The sequence below is a fragment of the Oncorhynchus nerka genome, linkage group LG8, assembly GCF_034236695.1.
Source record: "Oncorhynchus nerka isolate Pitt River linkage group LG8, Oner_Uvic_2.0, whole genome shotgun sequence".
NCBI classification, from domain to species: Eukaryota; Metazoa; Chordata; class Actinopteri; order Salmoniformes; family Salmonidae; genus Oncorhynchus; species Oncorhynchus nerka.
Window position 1 is genome coordinate 59,661,482 of NC_088403.1, and position 25,246 is coordinate 59,686,727.

Sequence of the window (25,246 nt, forward strand, 5' to 3'; positions counted from 1 at the left end):
CATATGGAATCATGTAGTAAGCAAAAATGTGTTAAACAAATCAAAATATATTTTATATTTGAGATTCTTCAAAGTAGCCACCCTTTGCCTTGATGACAGCTTTGCACACTCTTGGCATTGTCTCAACCAGCTTCATGAGGTGGAATGCATTTCAATTCACAGGTGTGCCTTTTAAAAGTTAATTTGTGGAATATCTTTCCTTCTTAATGCATTTGAGCCAATCAGTTGTGTTGTGACAAGGTAGGGTGGTATACAGAAAATAGCCCTATTTGGTAAAAGATCAAGTCCATTATTATGGCAAGAACAGCTCAAATAAGCAAAGAAAAATGACAGTCCATCATTACTTTAAGACATGAAGGTCAGTCAAAATGTAACATTTTAAGAACTTTTAAAGGTTCTTCAAGTGCAGTTGCAAAAACCATCAAGCACTGTGATGAAACTGGCTCTCATGAGGACCGCCACAGGAAAGGAAGACTCAGAGTTACCTCTGCTGCAGAGGATAAGTTCATTAGAGTTAATGGCACGTCATATTGCAGCCCAAATAAATGCTTCACAGACTTCAAGTAACAGACACATCTCAACAACAACTGTTCAGATGAGACTGCGTGAATCAAGCCTTCATGGTCGAAATGCTGCAAAGAAACCCCTACCAAAGGACACCAATAAGAAGAAGAGACATGCTTGGGCCAAGAAACATGAGCAATGGACATTAGACCGGGGGAAATATGTAATTTGGTCTGATGAGTCCAAATTGGAGATTTTAGGTTCCAACCGCCGTCTCTTTGTGAAACGAGGTGTGAGTGAACGGATGATCTACGCATGTGTATTTCCCACCGTAAAGCATGGAAGAGGAGGTGTTATGTTGTAGGGGTGCTTTGCTGGTGGCACTTTAAGGCACACTTAACCAGCATGGCTACCACAGCATTCTGCAGCGATATGCCATCCCATCTGGTTTGGGTTTAGTGGGACTATCATTTGTTTTTCAACAGCACAATGACCCTACACACCTCCAAGCTGTGTAAGGGCTATTTTACCAAGAAGGAGAGTGATGGAGTGCTGCATCAGATGACTTGGCCTCCACAATCCCCTGACCTCAACCAAATTGAGATGGTTTGGGATGAGACGGACCGCGGGGGGAAGGAAAAGCAGCCAACAAGTGCTCAGCATATGTGGGAACTCCTTCAAGACTGCTGGAAAAGCATTCCAGGTGAAGCTGGTTGAGAGAATGACAAGATAGTGCAAAGCTGTCATCAAGGCAAAGAGTGGCTACTTTGAAGAATACATTTTGATTTTGATTTGTTTAACACTGTTTTGGTTACTACATGATTCCATATGTGGTATTTCATAGTTTTGATGTATTCACTATTATTCTACAATGTAGAAAATAGTCAAACTAAAGAAAATGAGTAGGTGTTCTAAAACTTTGGACCGGTAGTGTGTATATACAGTATATATATATAAAATATATATATATAGTGGTAATGTTTATTTTATATTGTGTTATAAAGGGCACATTTGTAAAAGAGACTTAGGTCTCAATATGTCTTCCCTGTCAAAATAAAAGTTAAATAAAATAAACTATCATACATGATGCATTTGGAAATCTATAGGTTCTGCTAATGTATAGTTCAGGATATCATTTAACATTTTAATGTATGCTATACATTGAAAAACCTATTATGGCACATCCGATGGTAGGCTACCTGATGTTTCTCAGTGACAGTAATTTGGTCATAACTATCACTATGTGTTTCCTTGGATGCTGTGCAGAACGTCTAAATTTACCAACAGCCAATGTTTTGATAATCCAGCGCTCAAAACAATAATTCAATTTGTCGGCGCTCTCCACTTTTCTCTGTGCATCCCACAACATGTCTCCTAATCATTCAGGCTACAGTTAGCGGAAAGCAGCGAAAGCCATATAATAACTATCACTAAAGAATATGGAGGCATTGCCGTGTTGTGAGATGATATCATTGGCCGTGTCTTTTTCATGTAAAAGAGGGATCTCTTTTTGACAAGCTCGTTTGTCGCACCGCCCAAGTAACATGAACATGAAAAGAGCCCACCACGTTTTCTTCTCTCCCTCCTCTCTTTCTCTTTTTTTCCTCTTACTTCTCTCTCACTCTTCCGTCTTTCTCTCTCCATTTCTCCTCTCCTCTCTTTCTTTCTATTCTCTTTCTCTCTTACTCCTCTCTTTCTCTTTTTTTCTCCCTCCTCTCTTTTCTCTCCTTTCTTTCTCCTCTCTTTCTCTCTCTCCTGTCTTTCTCGATCTCTCTCTCTCTCTCTCTCCTCTCTCTCTCTTTCTATCTCCTCTCTCTCCTCTCTTTCTCCCTCTCTTCTATCTTTCTCTCTCTCCTCTTTCTCTCTTTCTGCTCTCTCTCCTCTCTCTCTCTCTCTCTCTCCTCCTCTCTTCTATCTTTCTCTCTCTCCTCTTTCTCCTCTCTATCTTTTTTTCCCCTTCATCTTCTTCTTCCTCCAGCCTCCTCCTCCTCCGGGACATGGGGCGTGCTAATTGATATCAAGCTGAGTTACAAACAGTTCACCATTTCCTGAGGAAGTTATTCCTGGCAAGTGTCCGTCCGTCAACTCATACAAATTCCCACCTAGGTGTGTGAGTGCTGGTTTGGCACGGCAGCAGGGCACGTACATCACCACAAGAGAACTTGGGTGGCAGAACCGCGTTTCAACCATGTTTCTGGGGTTGAGTTACGTCTGGACTCCTGTTATTAGTTTGACTGCTGCCAACTGACACAGAACCCATCTAGGGCCAGGGCACAATATTTGGAAAACCCAGCCTGTTCCACCAATAGAGACAAGTCCAATGAAAAAGGAAGGAGACGATGGGTCTGACAGTAGACATGTTGTCAGTATAATAAACAAAGCAACGAGAAGATAGGCCAGACAGTAGACATGTTGTCAGTATAATAAACAAAGCAACAAGAAGATAGAAGATAGGCCAGACAGTAGACATGTTGTCAGTATAATAAACAAAGCAACAAGAAGATAGGCCAGACAGTAGACATGTTGTCAGTATAATAAACAAAGCAACGAGAAGATAGGCCAGACAGTAGACATGTTGTCAGTATAATAAACAGAGCAACAAGAAGATAGGCCAGACTGTAGACATGTTGTCAGTATAATAAACAAAGCAACAAGAAGATAGGCCAGACAGTAGACATGTTGTCAGTATAATAAACAAAGCAACCAGAAGATAGGCCAGACAGTAGACATGTTGTCAGTATAATAAACAAAGCAACAAGAAGATAGGCCAGACAGTAGACATGTTGTCAGTATAATAAACAAAGCAACAAGAAGATAGGCCAGACAGTAGACATGTTGTCAGTATAATAAACAAAGCAACAAGAAGATAGGCCAGACAGTAGACATGTTGTCAGTATAATAAACAAAGCAACAAGAAGATAGGCCAGACAGTAGACATGTTGTCAGTATAATAAACAAAGCAACAAGAAGATAGGCCAGACAGCAGACATGTTGTCAGTATAATAAACAAAGCAACAAGAAGATAGGCCAGACAGTAGACATGTTGTCAGTATAATAAACAAAGCAACAAGAAGATAGGCCAGACAGTAGACATGTTGTCAGTATAATAAACAAAGCAACAAGAAGATAGGCCAGACAGTAGACATGTTGTCAGTATAATAAACAAAGCAACAAGAAGAAGATAGGCCAGACAGTAGACATGTTGTCAGTATAATAAACAAAGCAACAAGAAGATAGGCCAGACAGTAGACATGTTGTCAGTATAATAAACAAAGCAACAAGAAGATAGGCCAGACAGTAGACATGTTGTCAGTATAATAAACAAAGCAACAAGAAGATAGGCCAGACAGTAGACATGTTGTCAGTATAATAAACAAAGCAACCAGAAGATAGGCCAGACAGTAGACATGTTGTCAGTATAATAAACAAAGCAACAAGAAGATAGGCCAGACGGTAGACATGTTGTCAGTATAATAAACAAAGCAACCAGAAGAAGATAGGCCAGACAGTAGACATGTTGTCAGTATAATAAACAAAGCAACCAGAAGAAGATAGGCCAGACAGTAGACATGTTGTCAGTATAATAAACAAAGCAACCAGAAGATAGGCCAGACAGTAGACATGTTGTCAGTATAATAAACAAAGCAACAAGAAGATAGGCCAGACAGTAGACATGTTGTCAGTATAATAAACAAAGCAACAAGAAGATAGGCCAGACAGTAGACATGTTGTCAGTATAATAAACAAAGCAACAAGAAGATAGGCCAGACAGTAGACATGTTGTCAGTATAATAAACAAAGCAACCAGAAGATAGGCCAGACAGTAGACATGTTGTCAGTATAATAAACAAAGCAACAAGAAGATAGGCCAGACAGTAGACATGTTGTCAGTATAATAAACAAAGCAACAAGAAGATAGGCCAGACAGTAGACATGTTGTCAGTATAATAAACAAAGCAACAAGAAGATAGGCCAGACAGTAGACATGTTGTCAGTATAATAAACAAAGCAACAAGAAGATAGGCCAGACAGTAGACATGTTGTCAGTATAATAAACAAAGCAACAAGAAGAAGATAGGCCAGACAGTAGACATGTTGTCAGTATAATAAACAAAGCAACAAGAAGATAGGCCAGACAGTAGACATGTTGTCAGTATAATAAACAAAGCAACAAGAAGATAGGCCAGACAGTAGACATGTTGTCAGTATAATAAACAAAGCAACAAGAAGATAGGCCAGACAGTAGACATGTTGTCAGTATAATAAACAAAGCAACAAGAAGATAGGCCAGACAGTAGACATGTTGTCAGTATAATAAACAAAGCAACCAGAAGATAGGCCAGACAGTAGACATGTTGTCAGTATAATAAACAAAGCAACAAGAAGATAGGCCAGACAGTAGACATGTTGTCAGTATAATAAACAAAGCAACCAGAAGAAGATAGGCCAGACAGTAGACATGTTGTCAGTATAATAAACAAAGCAACAAGAAGAAGATAGGCCAGACAGTAGACATGTTGTCAGTATAATAAACAAAGCAACCAGAAGATAGGCCAGACAGTAGACATGTGGTCAGTATAATAAACAAAGCAACAAGAAGATAGGCCAGACAGTAGACATGTTGTCAGTATAATAAACAAAGCAACAAGAAGATAGGCCAGACAGTAGACATGTTGTCAGTATAATAAACAAAGCAACAAGAAGATAGGCCAGACAGTAGACATGTTGTCAGTATAATAAACAAAGCAACCAGAAGATAGGCCAGACAGTAGACATGTTGTCAGTATAATAAACAAAGCAACAAGAAGATAGGCCAGACAGTAGACATGTTGTCAGTATAATAAACAAAGCAACAAGAAGATAGGCCAGACAGTAGACATGTTGTCAGTATAATAAACAAAGCAACAAGAAGATAGGCCAGACAGCAGACATGTTGTCAGTATAATAAACAAAACAACAAGAAGATAGGCCAGACAGTAGACATGTTGTCAGTATAATAAACAAAGCAACAAGAAGATAGGCCAGACAGTAGACATGTTGTCAGTATAATAAACAAAGCAACAAGAAGATAGGCCAGACAGTAGACATGTTGTCAGTATAATAAACAAAGCAACAAGAAGATAGGCCAGACAGTAGACATGTTGTCAGTATAATAAACAAAGCAACCAGAAGATAGGCCAGACAGTAGACATGTTGTCAGTATAATAAACAAAGCAACAAGAAGATAGGCCAGACAGTAGACATGTTGTCAGTATAATAAACAAAGCAACAAGAAGATAGGCCAGACAGTAGACATGTTGTCAGTATAATAAACAAAGCAACCAGAAGATAGGCCAGACAGTAGACATGTTGTCAGTATAATAAACAAAGCAACAAGAAGATAGGCCAGACAGTAGACATGTTGTCAGTATAATAAACAAAGCAACAAGAAGATAGGCCAGACAGTAGACATGTTAATAAACAAAGTCAGTATAATAAACAAAGCAACAAGAAGATAGGCCAGACAGTAGACATGTTGTCAGTATAATAAACAAAGCAACAAGAAGATAGGCCAGACAGTAGACATGTTGTCAGTATAATAAACAAAGCAACAAGAAGATAGGCCAGACAGTAGACATGTTGTCAGTATAATAAACAAAGCAACAAGAAGATAGGCCAGACAGTAGACATGTTGTCAGTATAATAAACAAAGCAACAAGAAGATAGAGATAGGCCAGACAGTAGACATGTTGTCAGTATAATAAACAAAGCAACAAGAAGATAGGCCAGACAGTAGACATGTTGTCAGTATAATAAACAAAGCAACAAGAAGATAGGCCAGACAGTAGACATGTTGTCAGTATAATAAACAAAGCAACAAGAAGATAGGCCAGACAGTAGACATGTTGTCAGTATAATAAACAAAGCAACAAGAAGATAGGCCAGACAGTAGACATGTTGTCAGTATAATAAACAAAGCAACAAGAAGATAGGCCAGACAGTAGACATGTTGTCAGTATAATAAACAAAGCAACAAGAAGATAGGCCAGACAGTAGACATGTTGTCAGTATAATAAACAAAGCAACAAGAAGATAGGCCAGACAGTAGACATGTTGTCAGTATAATAAACAAAGCAACAAGAAGATAGGCCAGACAGTAGACATGTTGTCAGTATAATAAACAAAGCAACAAGAAGATAGGCCAGACAGTAGACATGTTGTCAGTATAATAAACAAAGCAACAAGAAGATAGGCCAGACAGTAGACATGTTGTCAGTATAATAAACAAAGCAACAAGAAGATAGGCCAGACAGTAGACATGTTGTCAGTATAATAAACAAAGCAACAAGAAGATAGGCCAGACAGTAGACATGTTGTCAGTATAATAAACAAAGCAACAAGAAGATAGGCCAGACAGTAGACATGTTGTCAGTATAATAAACAAAGCAACAAGAAGATAGGCCAGACAGTAGACATGTTGTCAGTATAATAAACAAAGCAACAAGAAGATAGGCCAGACAGTAGACATGTTGTCAGTATAATAAACAAAGCAACCAGAAGATAGGCCAGACAGTAGACATGTTGTCAGTATAATAAACAAAGCAACAAGAAGATAGGCCAGACAGTAGACATGTTGTCAGTATAATAAACAAAGCAACAAGAAGATAGGCCAGACAGTAGACATGTTGTCAGTATAATAAACAAAGCAACCATGTTGTCAATAATAAACAAAGAAGATAGGCCAGACAGTAGACATGTTGTCAGTATAATAAACAAAGCAACAAGAAGATAGGCCAGACAGTAGACATGTTGTCAGTATAATAAACAAAGCAACAAGAAGATAGGCCAGACAGTAGACATGTTGTCAGTATAATAAACAAAGCAACAAGAAGATAGGCCAGACAGTAGACATGTTGTCAGTATAATAAACAAAGCAACAAGAAGATAGGCCAGACAGTAGACATGTTGTCAGTATAATAAACAAAGCAACAAGAAGATAGGCCAGACAGTAGACATGTTGTCAGTATAATAAACAAAGCAACAAGAAGATAGGCCAGACAGTAGACATGTTGTCAGTATAATAAACAAAGCAACAAGAAGATAGGCCAGACAGTAGACATGTTGTCAGTATAATAAACAAAGCAACCAGAAGATAGGCCAGACAGTAGACATGTTGTCAGTATAATAAACAAAGCAACCAGAAGATAGGCCAGACAGTTGTCAGACATGTTGTCAGTATAATAAACAAAGCAACAAGAAGATAGGCCAGACAGTTGTCAGATAATAAACAAAGCAACAAGAATAAGATAGGCCAGACAGTTGTCAGTATAATAAACAAAGCAACAAGAAGATAGGCCAGACAGTAGACATGTTGTCAGTATAATAAACAAAGCAACCAGAAGATAGGCCAGACAGTAGACATGTTGTCAGTATAATAAACAAAGCAACAAGAAGATAGGCCAGACAGTAGACATGTTGTCAGTATAATAAACAAAGCAACAAGAAGATAGGCCAGACAGTAGACATGTTGTCAGTATAATAAACAAAGCAACCAGAAGATAGGCCAGACAGCAGACATGTTGTCAGTATAATAAACAAAGCAACAAGAAGATAGGCCAGACAGTAGACATGTTGTCAGTATAATAAACAAAGCAACAAGAAGATAGGCCAGACAGTAGACATGTTGTCAGTATAATAAACAAAGCAACAAGAAGATAGGCCAGACAGTAGACATGTTGTCAGTATAATAAACAAAGCAACAAGAAGATAGGCCAGACAGTAGACATGTTGTCAGTATAATAAACAAAGCAACAAGAAGATAGGCCAGACAGTAGACATGTTGTCAGTATAATAAACAAAGCAACAAGAAGATAGGCCAGACAGTAGACATGTTGTCAGTATAATAAACAAAGCAACAAGAAGATAGGCCAGACAGTAGACATGTTGTCAGTATAATAAACAAAGCAACAGAAGATAGGCCAGACAGTAGACATGTTGTCAGTATAATAAACAAAGCAACAAGAAGATAGGCCAGACAGTAGACATGTTGTCAGTATAATAAACAAAGCAACCAGAAGAAGATAGGCCAGACAGTAGACATGTTGTCAGTATAATAAACAAAGCAACCAGAAGAAGATAGGCCAGACAGTAGACATGTTGTCAGTATAATAAACAAAGCAACAAGAAGAAGATAGGCCAGACAGTAGACATGTTGTCAGTATAATAAACAAAGCAACCAGAAGATAGGCCAGACAGTAGACATGTGGTCAGTATAATAAACAAAGCAACAAGAAGATAGGCCAGACAGTAGACATGTTGTCAGTATAATAAACAAAGCAACAAGAAGATAGGCCAGACAGTAGACATGTTGTCAGTATAATAAACAAAGCAACAAGAAGATAGGCCAGACAGTAGACATGTTGTCAGTATAATAAACAAAGCAACCAGAAGATAGGCCAGACAGTAGACATGTTGTCAGTATAATAAACAAAGCAACAAGAAGATAGGCCAGACAGTAGACATGTTGTCAGTATAATAAACAAAGCAACAAGAAGATAGGCCAGACAGTAGACATGTGGTCAGTATAATAAACAAAGCAACAAGAAGATAGGCAGAAGATAGCAGACATGTTGTCAGTATAATAAACAAAACAACAAGAAGATAGGCCAGACAGTAGACATGTTGTCAGTATAATAAACAAAGCAACAAGAAGATAGGCCAGACAGCAGACATGTTGTCAGTATAATAAACAAAGCAACAAGAAGATAGGCCAGACAGTAGACATGTTGTCAGTATAATAAACAAAGCAACCAGAAGATAGGCCAGACAGTAGACATGTTGTCAGTATAATAAACAAAGCAACAAGAAGATAGGCCAGACAGTAGACATGTTGTCAGTATAATAAACAAAGCAACCAGAAGAAGATAGGCCAGACAGTAGACATGTTGTCAGTATAATAAACAAAGCAACCAGAAGAAGATAGGCCAGACAGTAGACATGTTGTCAGTATAATAAACAAAGCAACAAGAAGAAGATAGGCCAGACAGTAGACATGTTGTCAGTATAATAAACAAAGCAACCAGAAGATAGGCCAGACAGTAGACATGTGGTCAGTATAATAAACAAAGCAACAAGAAGATAGGCCAGACAGTAGACATGTTGTCAGTATAATAAACAAAGCAACAAGAAGATAGGCCAGACAGTAGACATGTTGTCAGTATAATAAACAAAGCAACAAGAAGATAGGCCAGACAGTAGACATGTTGTCAGTATAATAAACAAAGCAACCAGAAGATAGGCCAGACAGTAGACATGTTGTCAGTATAATAAACAAAGCAACAAGAAGATAGGCCAGACAGTAGACATGTTGTCAGTATAATAAACAAAGCAACAAGAAGATAGGCCAGACAGTAGACATGTGGTCAGTATAATAAACAAAGCAACAAGAAGATAGGCCAGACAGCAGACATGTTGTCAGTATAATAAACAAAACAACAAGAAGATAGGCCAGACAGTAGACATGTTGTCAGTATAATAAACAAAGCAACAAGAAGATAGGCCAGACAGCAGACATGTTGTCAGTATAATAAACAAAGCAACAAGAAGATAGGCCAGACAGTAGACATGTTGTCAGTATAATAAACAAAGCAACCAGAAGATAGGCCAGACAGTAGACATGTTGTCAGTATAATAAACAAAGCAACCAGAAGATAGGCCAGACAGTAGACATGTTGTCAGTATAATAAACAAATCAACAAGAAGATAGGCCAGACAGTAGACATGTTGTCAGTATAATAAACAAAGCAACAAGAAGATAGGCCAGACAGTAGACATGTTGTCAGTATAATAAACAAAGCAACCAGAAGATAGGCCAGACAGTAGACATGTTGTCAGTATAATAAACAAAGCAACAAGAAGATAGGCCAGACAGTAGACATGTTGTCAGTATAATAAACAAAGCAACAAGAAGATAGACCAGACAGTAGACATGTTGTCAGTATAATAAACAAAGCAACAAGAAGATAGGCCAGACAGTAGACATGTTGTCAGTATAATAAACAAAGCAACAAGAAGAAGATAGGCCAGACAGTAGACATGTTGTCAGTATAATAAACAAAGCAACAAGAAGATAGGCCAGACAGTAGACATCCTGTCAGTATAATAAACAAAGCAACGAGAAGATAGGCCAGACAGTAGACATGTTGTCAGTATAATAAACAAAGCAACAAGAAGATAGGCCAGACAGTAGACATGTTGTCGGTATAATAAACAAAGCAACAAGAAGATAGAAGATAGGCCAGACAGTAGACATGTTGTCAGTATAATAAACAAAGCAACCAGAAGATAGGCCAGACAGTAGACATGTTGTCAGTATAATAAACAAAGCAACAAGAAGATAGGCCAGACAGTAGACATGTTGTCGGTATAATAAACAAAGCAACCAGAAGATAGGCCAGACAGTAGACATGTTGTCAGTATAATAAACAAAGCAACAAGAAGATAGGCCAGACAGTAGACATGTTGTCGGTATAATAAACAAAGCAACAAGAAGATAGAAGATAGGCCAGACAGTAGACATGTTGTCGGTATAATAAACAAAGCAACCAGAAGATAGGCCAGACAGTAGACATGTTGTCAGTATAATAAACAAAGCAACCAGAAGATAGGCCAGACAGTAGACATGTTGTCAGTATAATAAACAAAGCAACAAGAAGATAGGCCAGACAGTAGACATGTTGTCAGTATAATAAACAAAGCAACCAGAAGATAGGCCAGACAGTAGACATGTTGTCAGTATAATAAACAAAGCAACAAGAAGATAGGCCAGACAGTAGACATGTTGTCAGTATAATAAACAAAGCAACAAGAAGATAGGCCAGACAGTAGACATGTTGTCAGTATAATAAACAAAGCAACCAGAAGATAGGCCAGACAGTAGACATGTTGTCAGTATAATAAACAAAGCAACAAGAAGATAGGCCAGACAGTAGACATGTTGTCAGTATAATAAACAAAGCAACAAGAAGATAGGCCAGACAGTAGACATGTGGTCAGTATAATAAACAAAGCAACAAGAAGATAGGCCAGACAGCAGACATGTTGTCAGTATAATAAACAAAGCAACAAGAAGATAGGCCAGACAGTAGACATGTTGTCAGTATAATAAACAAAGCAACAAGAAGATAGGCCAGACAGCAGACATGTTGTCAGTATAATAAACAAAGCAACAAGAAGATAGGCCAGACAGTAGACATGTTGTCAGTATAATAAACAAAGCAACCAGAAGATAGGCCAGACAGTAGACATGTTGTCAGTATAATAAACAAAGCAACAAGAAGATAGGCCAGACAGTAGACATGTTGTCAGTATAATAAACAAAGCAACAAGAAGATAGGCCAGACAGTAGACATGTTGTCAGTATAATAAACAAAGCAACAAGAAGATAGGCCAGACAGTAGACATGTTGTCAGTATAATAAACAAAGCAACAAGAATAAGATAGGCCAGACAGTAGACATGTTGTCAGTATAATAAACAAAGCAACAAGAAGATAGGCCAGACAGTAGACATCCTGTCAGTATAATAAACAAAGCAACGAGAAGATAGGCCAGACAGTAGACATGTTGTCAGTATAATAAACAAAGCAACAAGAAGATAGGCCAGACAGTAGACATGTTGTCAGTATAATAAACAAAGCAACAAGAAGATAGGCCAGACAGCAGACATGTTGTCAGTATAATAAACAAAGCAACAAGAAGATAGGCCAGACAGTAGACATGTTGTCAGTATAATAAACAAAGCAACAAGAAGATAGGCCAGACAGCAGACATGTTGTCAGTATAATAAACAAAGCGACAAGAAGATAGGCCAGACAGTAGACATGTTGTCAGTATAATAAACAAAGCAACCAGAAGATAGGCCAGACAGTAGACATGTTGTCAGTATAATAAACAAAGCAACAAGAAGATAGGCCAGACAGCAGACATGTTGTCAGTATAATAAACAAAGCAACGAGAAGATAGGCCAGACAGTAGACATGTTGTCAGTATAATAAACAAAGCAACAAGAAGATAGGCCAGACAGTAGACATGTTGTCAGTATAATAAACAAAGCAACCAGAAGATAGGCCAGACAGTAGACATGTTGTCAGTATAATAAACAAAGCAACAAGAAGATAGGCCAGACAGCAGACATGTTGTCAGTATAATAAACAAAGCAACAAGAAGATAGGCCAGACAGTAGACATGTTGTCAGTATAATAAACAAAGCAACAAGAAGATAGGCCAGACAGTAGACATGTTGTCAGTATAATAAACAAAGCAACAAGAAGATAGGCCAGACAGTAGACATGTTGTCAGTATAATAAACAAAGCAACAAGAAGATAGGCCAGACAGTAGACATGTTGTCAGTATAATAAACAAAGCAACAAGAAGATAGGCCAGACAGTAGACATGTTGTCAGTATAATAAACAAAGCAACCAGAAGATAGGCCAGACAGTAGACATGTTGTCAGTATAATAAACAAAGCAACAAGAAGATAGGCCAGACAGTAGACATGTTGTCAGTATAATAAACAAAGCAACAAGAAGATAGGCCAGACAGTAGACATGTTGTCAGTATAATAAACAAAGCAACCAGAAGATAGGCCAGACAGTAGACATGTTGTCAGTATAATAAACAAAGCAACAATAAGAAGATAGGCCAGACAGTAGACATGTTGTCAGTATAATAAACAAAGCAACGAGAAGATAGGCCAGACAGTAGACATGTTGTCAGTATAATAAACAAAGCAACAAGAAGATAGAAGATAGGCCAGACAGTAGACATGTTGTCAGTATAATAAACAAAGCAACCAGAAGATAGGCCAGACAGTAGACATGTTGTCAGTATAATAAACAAAGCAACAAGAAGATAGGCCAGACAGTAGACATGTTGTCAGTATAATAAACAAAGCAACGAGAAGATAGGCCAGACAGTAGACATGTTGTCAGTATAATAAACAAAGCAACAAGAAGATAGAAGATAGGCCAGACAGTAGACATGTTGTCAGTATAATAAACAAAGCAACCAGAAGATAGGCCAGACAGTAGACATGTTGTCAGTATAATAAACAAAGCAACAAGAAGATAGGCCAGACAGTAGACATGTTGTCAGTATAATAAACAAAGCAACGAGAAGATAGGCCAGACAGTAGACATGTTGTCAGTATAATAAACAAAGCAACAAGAAGATAGGCCTGAATCAAAGATGAACCTGTCAACAATGACAAAGGATTTGGTCAAATGCAGGAGTGAAAAATAGTGTGAGAAACGATGCAGTAACTCCTGGTGAGACAGACAGGTGCAGTACAGTGTCTCACACCTGGTGCGACAGACAGGTGCAGTACAGTGTCTCACACCTGGTGCGACAGACAGGTGCAGTACAGTGTCTCACACCTGGTGCGACAGACAGGTGCAGTACAGTGTCTCACACCTGGTGCGACAGACAGGTGCAGTACAGTGTCTCACACCTGGTGCGACAGACAGGTATAGTACAGTGTCTCACACCTGGTGCGACAGACAGGTATAGTATAAAGTGCCTGGCCAGAATCCAATCTTCAATCCGTGAGGATGTTAGTGAGGAGCAGATGAGAGGGAGGGATCCCTGCTGAGCCACTACGGGGATCTATCTCACCGTGTCGCTACATAACCCCTCCCTCCTATTAGATTGATCTCTACTGTACCAGACCAGCAGCAGGGCATCAACACACAGACACACACACACACACACACACACACACACACACACACACACACACACACACACACAACAAATCCAGAGACCTTTCAATGGTTGAAAGAGTGTAGGTCTCTCGGTGTCAGTTTGAAGAACAGCAGGAGGTACCAGCCCATTCTGATGCTATTCACGAACATCTCACATCCACTGGATGACCCCTACAGAATTCCAGCCTCGTTGTCACGGCAACCCCAGGAACTTTTACTTTCCCCACACTCCGACACAACACTGAGGAAGAAGAAAAGGGACGCCACACAAAACAACTTCAATCGCAAACATTTTTAAAAAGTCCCCTTCTCCAGGAAGAAACTAACCACATATAAAACGCAAGAAAGTCACAGTAAAGAACGTCAATCAAAGAAGAAAGGAAGAATGGAGGAGGAGGTGGAAGTAAAAAATAGAAGACGGAAAATGTAACTGTCCATTGTGCCAAGGCCTGCCAGGTGGGTTGTTTTCCCCGTTGCCGGGAGACCACCCCCCATCCCAAACACACACATTCCTAGAATTGGTCATTTCATTCTGAATAGTTTCCAGCTCCCCAAGATAGGGATGTGTTCATGTGAGCCCGCAAAATAAAGAGAGAAAGGGAAAGGACGGGAGAGAGTGAGAGAGGAGAGTGAGAGAGGAGAGAGAGTGCAAGAAAGAGAGAGAGAGATAATGCCTCGAGTCAGAGGGAGAAGGACCAGGATGGAAGGGGGCTTCAGGGCCTCTATGACAAAAATGGGCAAGGGCAAAGGTCAAGCGCATCATAAAGGACCCCACACACAATCTTGCCCAATGTGTTGAGCTGCTGCCCTCCGGAGGGATATAGGGTCCCACTGTTCAGTAGAATAGGAGCTGGGCAAGTTTCATTCCATCAGCCATCGGGCTGCTGAAGAGTGGGACATAGGACAGACGCAGGCCCAGCGTAACGTGTAACCTGTACTAACTGTCCTGCTTTCCATATCGTATTTATTGTGTTGTGTGTATTTGTATGGACAATAAAGTTGTGTGTATTGTATCGGAACGACAGAAGGAAAGAACAAATGAAGAGAGAAGGCAGGTGAAAAGAGAAACCAGGAAAGAGGAGAATTTCACCACCTCCTCGGGAGCAACAGAATTTGGATAACAACCTCATCACCCTGCTGCTGCCAGCCCCATCAGAACGATCTGGAAGAAAAAGATCTAAACACTGTGCTGTACCACCCAGGGAACCCTGGGGAGGGAGGGAGGGAGGGTGCCCTCTTGGCAACAGACATCTTTGGGGGCAGAAGCAGTCATTTTGAACTCCCTGGCAAAGACCTTGACTCCATGTCTCCTGGGAGAACCAGCCCCACGTGCGCGGGTCGAGAGCTTCAAGTTCCTTGGTGTCCACATCCTCAACAAACTATCACGGTCCAAACCCACCAAGACAGTCGTGAAGAGGGCACGAAAATGCCTATTCCCCCTCAGGAGACTGAAAACATTTGGCATGGGTCCCCAGATCCTCGAAAAGTCCTACAGCTGCGCCATTGGGACTGGTTGCATCACCGCCTGGTATGGCAACTGCTCAGCATCCGACCGCAAGGCGCTACAGAGGGTAGTGCGTACGGCCCAGTACATCACTGGGGCCAAGCTTCCTGCCATCCAGGACCTATATACTAGGCGGTGTCAGAGGAAGGCCCAAAAAACTGTCAAAGACTCCAGCCACCCAAGTCATAGACTGTTCTCTCTGCTACCGCATGACAAGAGTAACAGCTTCTAACCCCAAGCCATAAGACTGCTGAACAGTTCATCAAATGGCTACCCGGACTATTTGCATTGACCCCATTTTTTACGCTGATGCTACTCACTGTTTATTATCTATGCATAGTCACTCTACGCCTACCTACATGTACATATGACCTCAATTACCTCGACTAACCCGTACCTCCGCACACTGACTCAGTACCGGTGCCCCCTGTCTATAGCCTCCACACTGACTCAGTACCGGTGCCCCCTGTCTATAGCCTCCACACTGACTCAGTACCGGTGCCCCCTGTCTATAGCCTCCACACTGACTCAGTACCGGTGCCCCCTGTCTATAGCCTCCACACTGACTCAGTACCGGTGCCCCCTGTCTATAGCCTCCACACTGACTCAGTACCGGTGCCCCCTGTCTATAGCCTCCACACTGACTCAGTACCGGTGCCCCCTGTCTATAGCCTCCACACTGACTCAGTACCCCCTGTCTATAGCCTCCACACTGACTCAGTACCCCCTGTCTATAGCCTCCACACTGACTCAGTACCGGTGCCCCCTGTCTATAGCCTCCACACTGACTCAGTACCGGTGCCCCCTGTCTATAGCCTCCACACTGACTCAGTACCCCCTGTCTATAGCCTCCACACTGACTCAGTACCCCCTGTCTATAGCCTCCACACTGACTCAGTACCGGTGCCCCCTGTCTATAGCCTCCACACTGACTCAGTACCGGTGCCCCCTGTCTATAGCCTCCACACTGACTCAGTACCGGTGCCCCCTGTCTATAGCCTCCACACTGACTCAGTACCGGTGCCCCCTGTCTATAGCCTCCACACTGACTCAGTACCGGTGCCCCCTGTCTATAGCCTCCACACTGACTCAGTACCCCCTGTCTATAGCCTCCACACTGACTCAGTACCGGTGCCCCCTGTCTATAGCCTCCACACTGACTCAGTACCCCCTGTCTATAGCCTCCACACTGACTCAGTACCCCCTGTCTATAGCCTCCACACTGACTCAGTACCCCCTGTCTATAGCCTCCACACTGACTCAGGACCGGTGCCCCCTGTCTATGGCCTCCACACTGACTCAGTACCGGTGCCCCCTGTCTATAGCCTCCACACTGACTCAGTACCCCCTGTCTATAGCCTCCACACTGACTCAGTACCAGTGCCCCCTGTCTATAGCCTCCACACTGACTCAGTACCCCCTGTCTATAGCCTCCACACTGACTCAGTACCGGTGCCCCCTGTCTATAGCCTCCACACTGACTCAGTACCGGTGCCCCCTGTCTATAGCCTCCACACTGACTTAGTACCCCCTGTCTATAGCCTCCACACTGACTCAGTACCCCCTGTCTATAGCCTCCACACTGACTCAGTACCCCTGTCTATATCCTCCACACTGACTCAGTACCCCCTGTCTATAGCCTCCACACTGACTCAGTACCCCCTGTCTATAGCCTCCACACTGACTCAGTACCCCCTGTCTATAGCCTCCACACTGACTCAGTGCCCCCTGTCTATAGCCTCCACACTGACTCAGTTCACGGTAACGTCTACGCCTGTTGTATTTGGTGCATGTGACAAATCAAATGTGATTTGATTTAACACACTAGATCAACCCTAAACTTTCAGACCCAGCATTTGACATAGAGTCTGGGTGGAGAAAGGGGCCTCTTAGCACCACTCAAAGAGCACGGATAAGAGAGAGATGACGTAAATGATTCGGAGGACTCCGGTGTGAAAACAATTTCCAACTGAAGACTAGGGGAACCAAATGAACTCTCTGAATGCCTTTTGCATTCAGTCAGTGCCTCAGAAATCAACCAGAAGCGGTGGTAAGGGGGAGGAAAAACATGTTATGTATTCAAATAGCAAGCAAGCATATTATTACAAAACATTATGATGTTTTCCCACCCTGTCCCTTTAAATCTATACATTCCAAATGGCTACAGGGTCGTGGACACAGACACCAGATACCATTAAAAGAAGAAGAGGATGGTGCAGGTTGATGGTGATGGTTTATGGTGATGGTTGATGGTGAGGGTTGATGGTGATGGTTGATGGTTGATGGTGATGGTTGATGGTGATGTTGAAGGAATGGTGATGGTTGATGGTGATGGTTGATGGTGATGGTTGAAGGGATGGTGATGGTTAATGTTGATGGTTGATGGTGATGGTTAATGTTGATGGTTGATAGTGAAGGTTGATGGTGATGGGATGGTGATGGTTGATGGTGATGGTTATGGTGATGGTTAATGTTGATGGTAGTGTTGATGGTTGATGGTGATGGTTGATGTTTATGGTTGATGGTGTTGGTTGATGGTTGATGGGATGGTGATGGTTGATGGTGATTGTTGATGGTGAAGGTTTATGGTGATGGTGATGGTTGATGGGTTGGTGATGGTTGATGGTTGATGCTATGGTGATGGTTGATGGTTGATGCTATGGTGATGGTTGATGTTGATGGTTGATGGTGATGGTTGATGGGATGGTTTATGGTGGTGGTTGATGTTAGTGTTGATGGTTGATGGTGATGGTTGATGGGAATGGTTGATGGTGATGTTTGATGGTTGATGGTGATGGTTGATGTTGATGGTTGATGTTGATGAGAATGGTTGAGGGTGATCGTTGATGGTAATGGGAATGATTGAGGGTGATGGTTGATGGTGATGTTGATGTTGATGGTTGATGGTGATGGGAATGATTGAGGGTGATCGTTGATGGTGATCGTTGATGTTTGATGGTGATGGGAATGATTGAGGGTGATCGTTGATGGTGATGTTGATGTTTGATGGTGATGTTTGATGGTGATGGGAATGGTTGAGGGTGATGGTTGAAGGTGATGTTGATGGTTGATGGTGATGGGAATGATTGAGGGTGATGGTTGATGGTGATGTTGATGGTTGATGGTGATGGGAATGATTGAGGGTGATGGTTGATGGTGATGTTGATGGTTGATGGTGATGTTTGATGGTGATGGGAATGGTTGAGGGTGATGGTTGAGGGTGATGGTTGAAGGTGATGTTGATGTTTGATGGTGATGGGAATGATTGAGGGTGATGGTTGATGGTGATGTTGATGGTTGATGGTGATGTTTGATGGTGATGGGAATGGTTGAGGGTGATGGTTGATGGTGATGTTGATGGTTGATGGTGATGTTTGATGGTGATGGGAATGGTTGAGGGTGATGGTTGAAGGTGATGTTGATGTTGATGTTTGACGGTGATGTTGATGGGTAAGGTTGATGGTGATGGTTTATGGTGATGGTTGATGGTTGATGGGAAGGTTGATGGTTGATGGTGATGGTGATGTTGAAGGAATGGTGATGGTTGATGGTGATGGTTGATGGTATGGTTGATGGGATGGTTGATGGTTATGGTGATGGTGATGGTTGATGGTCGGTTTGATGGTTGATGGTGATCGTTGATGGTGTTGTTGATGGTTGATAGTGATGTTGATGGTTGATGGTGATGGGAATGGTTGAGAGTGATGGTTGATGGTGATGGTTGATGGTGATGGGAATGGTTGAGAGTGATGGTTGATGGTGATGGTTGATGGTGATGGGAATAGCTGAGGGTGATGGTTGATGGTGATGGTGCTGTTGATGGTTGATGTTTGATGATGATGTTGATGGTTGATGGTGATGTTGATGTTTGATGATGATGTTGATGGTTGATGGTGATGGCTGATGGTTGATGTTGATGGTTGATGGTGATGGTGATGGTTTAGTTTATGAGATTGTTGATGTTGATAGTGGATGGTTGATGCGGGATGGTTTAGTTGATGGTAATGTGATGGTTGATGTTGATGGTTGATGACAGAGGGAGCACAACTTCTCAGCACCATGGAGCTAGTCAACAACTCCCAGAAGAAAGGAGAGAGACAGGGAGAGAGAGAGAGACCGAGACAGAGAGACAGAGAGAGAGAGAGAGAGAGAGAGAGAGAGAGAGAGAGACAGAGAGAGAGAGAGAGAGAGAGAGAGAGAGAGAGACAGAGAGAGAGACAGAGAGAGAGAGACAGAGAGAGAGACAGAGAGAGACAGAGAGAGACAGAGAGAGACAGAGAGACAGAGAGACAGAGAGAGAGAGAGAGAGAGCAAGAGAGGGAGAGAGAGACAGAGAGACAGAGAGAGAGAGAGAGAGAGAGCACAGGGAAGCACAAAGAAGGCTCTTTCAACAGTGGAAGCTTTCTACTCTGAATGCCGTTAACAAGTTATGGATGGGCTTGGTGGCCGACCGTTCCCAGAATGTCTTCCGGGAACTGACAACAGGGGTCCTGGAATGAATTACCGTTCATGGGGACATTTAATGTCTCTCAGGCCTTGGTCAGACCGCTTGCGGTCAAAACACGACCACGCCCTCATCTGGTGACCCCACATGTCAACTCGTTGACCAGTGTCTGACCACTGTCTTGTTAACATAACGTGTGTGTGTGTGTGTGCGCACATCTGTAAATGTTTGTAGAAAATGTCTACATGTCATTATAGTAATGTGTATAAATCTTCAGTACACTGGCAATGTGACTGGTTATTAGTACCATGTCTGGATGTCTAATAACAATGTGACTGGTTATTAGTACCATGTCTGGATATCTAATAACAATGTGACTGGTTATTAGTACCATGTCTGGATATCTAATAACAATGTGACTGGTTATTAGTACCATGTCTGGATATCTAATAACAATGTGACTGGTTATTAGTACCATGTCTGGATATCTAATAACAATGTGACTGGTTATTAGTACCATGTCTGGATATCTAATAACAATGTGACTGGTTATTAGTACCATGTCTGGGTGTCTAATAACAATGTGACTGGTTATTAGTACCATGTCTGGATATCTAATAACAATGTGACTGGTTATTAGTACCATGTCTGGATATCTAATAACAATGTGACTGGTTATTAGTACCATGTCTGGATATCTAATAACAATGTGACTGGTTATTAGTACCATGTCTGGATATCTAATAACAATGTGACTGGTTATTAGTACCATGTCTGGATATCTAATAACAATGTGACTGGTTATTAGTACCATGTCTGGATATCTAATAACAATGTGACTGGTTATTAGTACCATGTCTGGATATCTAATAATACAATGTGACTGGTTATTAGTACCATGTCTGGATATCTAATAACAATGTGACTGGTTATTAGTACCATGTCTGGATATCTAATAACAATGTGACTGGTTATTAGTACCATGTCTGGATATCTAATAACAATGTGACTGGTTATTAGTACCATGTCTGGGTGTCTAATAACAATGTGACTGGTTATTAGTACCATGTCTGGATATCTAATAACAATGTGACTGGTTATTAGTACCATGTCTGGGTGTCTAATAACAATGTGACTGGTTATTAGTACCATGGTATATCAAAATTAAATGTTTAAAATGCGCCGAATACAACACCTTACAGTAAAATGCTTATGTACAAGCCCTTAACCAAAAATGCCGTTTTAAGAAAGTATTTACAAAAATAAACTGAAGTAAAAAAATGTTTTAAAGATATATGTACAGTGGGGAGAACAAGTATTTCATACACTGCCGATTTTACAGGTTTTCCTACTTACAAAGATTGCATTTTATTGGCTCCGTAAGAAGCATCTCAAGGTCCCGGAGTGGCCTAGCCAGTCTCCAGACCTGGACCCAATAGAAAATCTTTGGAGGGAGCTGAATTTCTGTATTGCCCAGCGACAGCCCCGAAACCTGAAGGATCTGGAGAAGGTATGTATGGAGGAGTGGGCCAAAATCCCTGCTGCAGTGTGTGCAAACCTGGTCAAGAACTACAGGAAACCTATGATCTCTGTAATTGCAAACAAAGGTTTCTGTACCAAATATTAAGTTCTGCTTTTCTGATGTATCAAATACTTATGTCATGCAATAAAATGCAAATTAATTACTTAAAAATCATACAATGTGATTTTCTGTGATTTTTTAGATTCCGTCTCTCACAGTTGAAGTGTACCTATGATAAAAATTACAGACCTTTACATGCTTTGTAAGTAGGAAAACCTGCAAAATCGGCAGTGTATCAAATACTTGTTCTCCCCACTGTATATATATATATAATACAATATTGGATACCTTATCACTGCTGTCATTGTTACGTACCGTCTAACAAGTTGTAACGTCTACTCTATTTATATACATTTAGCGTAATGGTAGTCTGATTTTATGCAGTTTTAAGAAAAAATACCTAAAAATGAAAAACAAAAGAAATAAAGTAACAAATAATTAAAGAGCAGCAGTAAAATAACAATAGCAAAGCTGCAATAATGGAGCTGTGAATCGGGAATCAGGTGAAACGTCTAATAAAACCACAGACCCAGGAACGAGACAATTCCATGTGGCTTCACACCGGCACACAACAATAACACCAACTGGTGACTGAACATAAGAGAGCGACATATAAAGGGAGGAAACGATGAAGGTAATGAAGTCCAGGTGTGAATCATAATGATTAACAGGTGCGCGTAATGAGTACCAGGTATGAATCATAATGATTAACAGGTGCGTGTAATGAGTGCCAGGTGTGAATCATAATAATTAACAGGTGCGCATAATGAGTGCCAGGTGTGAATCATAATAATTAACAGGTGCGCGTAATGAGTGCCAGGTGTGAATCATAATAATTAACAGGTGCGCGTAATGAGTGCCAGGTGTGAATCATAATAATTAACAGGTGCGCATAATGAGTGCCAGGTGTGAATCATAATAATTAACAGGTGCGCGTAATGAGTGCCAGGTGTGAATCATAATAATTAACAGGTGCGCGTAATGAGTGCCAGGTGTGAATCATAATGATTAACAGGTGCGCGTGATGAGTGCCAGGTGTGAATCATAATGATTATCAGGTGCGCGTAATGAGTGCCAGGTGTGTATCATAATGATTAACAGGTGCGCGTAATGAGTGCCAGGTGTACGTAATGATGAAACGCAGGTCCGGTGGTTAGTATTCCGGCGACGTCAGAGGCCGGAGGGGAGGAGCAGGAGAAGACATGACAGAGGCTATATACAGGGGTCTGGATGTCTACCAATAAATGTGCAACATTAGGGGTTAAAGGTCAACTGCTTGTTTACACATGATTAAAAGTTAAAAGTCAAAAAGTGTAATACCATTGCTTCTGACCAGATATACCACAGACATGATGCATCTTGGGTCCTTGGTATATATTTATTGACAATCGTCTATATCCTTTGTCTGGGCACAGCCACCTCTGAAGGCCCTGTAAACTGGGGGGGGGCAGAGATTCTTACATTTTCATGCCTATCAATCTGTAATGGAATCGTAAATGTCCGACCTAGTGAAATTAAATGGCAGCATTTGTCTTCTTTTATTAGGCTGTGCAATATAGGGGGAGACCTCAATACGTCGACCTTACCAAAGTAAGGCAATGCCAAGTTAATTGAGGATAACTCAAACATGGCGTCCCAGGCTGTCAGTGTTTGGCTGACTGACAGATGATTCACACTTGTCTCAGTATTGAATTAGTCTGTCTGTCAGAAGTTCTTCATGAATAGAAAATGGGCCCTTATAATACAAAAACATATATATATTTTTTGCGATTTCATTCCAATTCTATGACAAGTCTAAATGTTATTTCAACATTATAGGTTGAGCATTGGCATAGTATTTGTTACTGTCTGTGGCTGCTATATAGACAGTATGTACCCTGGTAGAGCTAGTCGTCTAGTTCATGACATGTTAGATAGAGAGCAGTCTGGATGATGTTTCTCATTTGAAAGAGGATGCAGGCAGGCCAGTAGCAGTGGGAAATGTTTCCTTCTAACTGTACGTGTTCTGTCGTGACAATAGCACCATATTCAACTGATGTCCTTGATAGACACTGCACGGTCCCGGACAGCTGACAATATTCTACCCAATCACAAAGCCCTCTCTCTATCTATTTTTTCCCCTCTCTCTTGTTGTTTACATTGCGCTGCTAATTACAATTAATTACATGTCAATTAAACTAGGTCATAAACCTCCAATTATGTGCAATTAATTATTTGGACAAATTCCATAAATACGCTTTAAACTGAAACATTCAAGGTGGATATTAATACATATTATTTAAACACTTTAGTATCATCATATGACAATGTCAACACCAACCAAGTGGCACTGAGTGGGACAGAAAAAACAGCTTGCCTCCACTGTGCGCACCTCTAAACAGACTGACATCATCATGACCAGCTAAACTAAAGATAGGTGGGTTGGTTGGATGCACTTCTCCGCAACCAGCCATGCCCTCTCTCATCAGTCAGGGCTTGACACACAATAATAAATGTAGCTGTTGTAAACACATATTTTTGTTAGATGCGCACTTGAAGACATATTGATGCGCTTCAGAGTAGACAAACAACAAAACGGGATTCAATGGCATGAGCAATGAAAGCCAGGAAGGAAAAATAATTTACGCGTAGCTATTACCTGGACAATAACTTATGTCAATTGGGATGAGCTGTTATGGTGACTGGCGGGTTGCGTAGGCTACAAGCGGGGAACCCACTACATCACAACGGAGTGTAACCGGGACGGGACGGGTACTTACGCTGCTGTTCTCCCCCGTCCAGTGAACCATCGCCTGGTTGTGAGTGGCATCCCCTTTGAGCACGAACGAGCTGCTGAGCAGGGACACTTTCTCTTGGGATAGAGCTCTCCTGAAGCGCCGGGATTCCATGTCCATATCATTATCACCCAAGTCCTGTCCGAACATTCCGTCTCTCCTGTCTATGCCTATACCGCCACCGCTGTCAAGCATACGATCCGCGTCGCTCCGGCTGTCACATCGCACGGGTCCCATCAGTGACATCCAAGCCGAGGCGATAAACACAGCCCGGCACAGGTGCGCTGAAACTGTTCCTTTCGGACGCAGAGGTACCATGTTTCGCGCCATTATAGCGCTCATATCGTGGATACTGACAGAGAGACTGCGATTCGAGTGGAAGATAGATAGCACTACTGTAAGCGGAGAGAGTGGGAGGGAGGCTCGGAGGGATGGAGTGGAACTGGAGCGAGGCCATACAATGGAAACAACGTGGTCGTGTCTGTGTCAACTGGAAGACGCGCGCTGCACATAGCATGTGCGCCATCTGGTGACGCATACCCTACATTGCTGTTTCTGAAAGCCTTAATCGTTGAAGATTTAACCCCTTCCCACGAATTGATTTCTAAACTTTTTATTTCACCTTTATTTAACCAGGTAGGCTAGTTGAGAACAAGTTCTCATTTACAACTGCGACCTGGCCAAGATAAAGGAAAG

General features: G+C 41.4%; 1 protein-coding gene across 3 annotated transcripts in view; it reads right to left on the reverse strand.

Annotated features, from left to right (window-relative positions):
• The window catches only part of LOC115133868 (VPS10 domain-containing receptor SorCS2-like), a 431,471-nt gene extending 406,496 nt beyond the window's left edge, over positions 1-24,975 (reverse strand). For 2 of the 3 annotated variants that reach the window (XM_065021949.1, XM_065021948.1), the window contains exon 1: positions 24,536-24,975. In XM_065021949.1, coding sequence (XP_064878021.1) covers positions 24,536-24,892 — 357 coding nt within the window. In that variant the 5' untranslated portion in view covers positions 24,893-24,975. The remainder of the gene's footprint in view (positions 1-24,535) is intronic. The other variant, XM_065021950.1, reaches the window with a different exon arrangement.
• Positions 24,976-25,246: the final 271 nt, after the last annotated feature.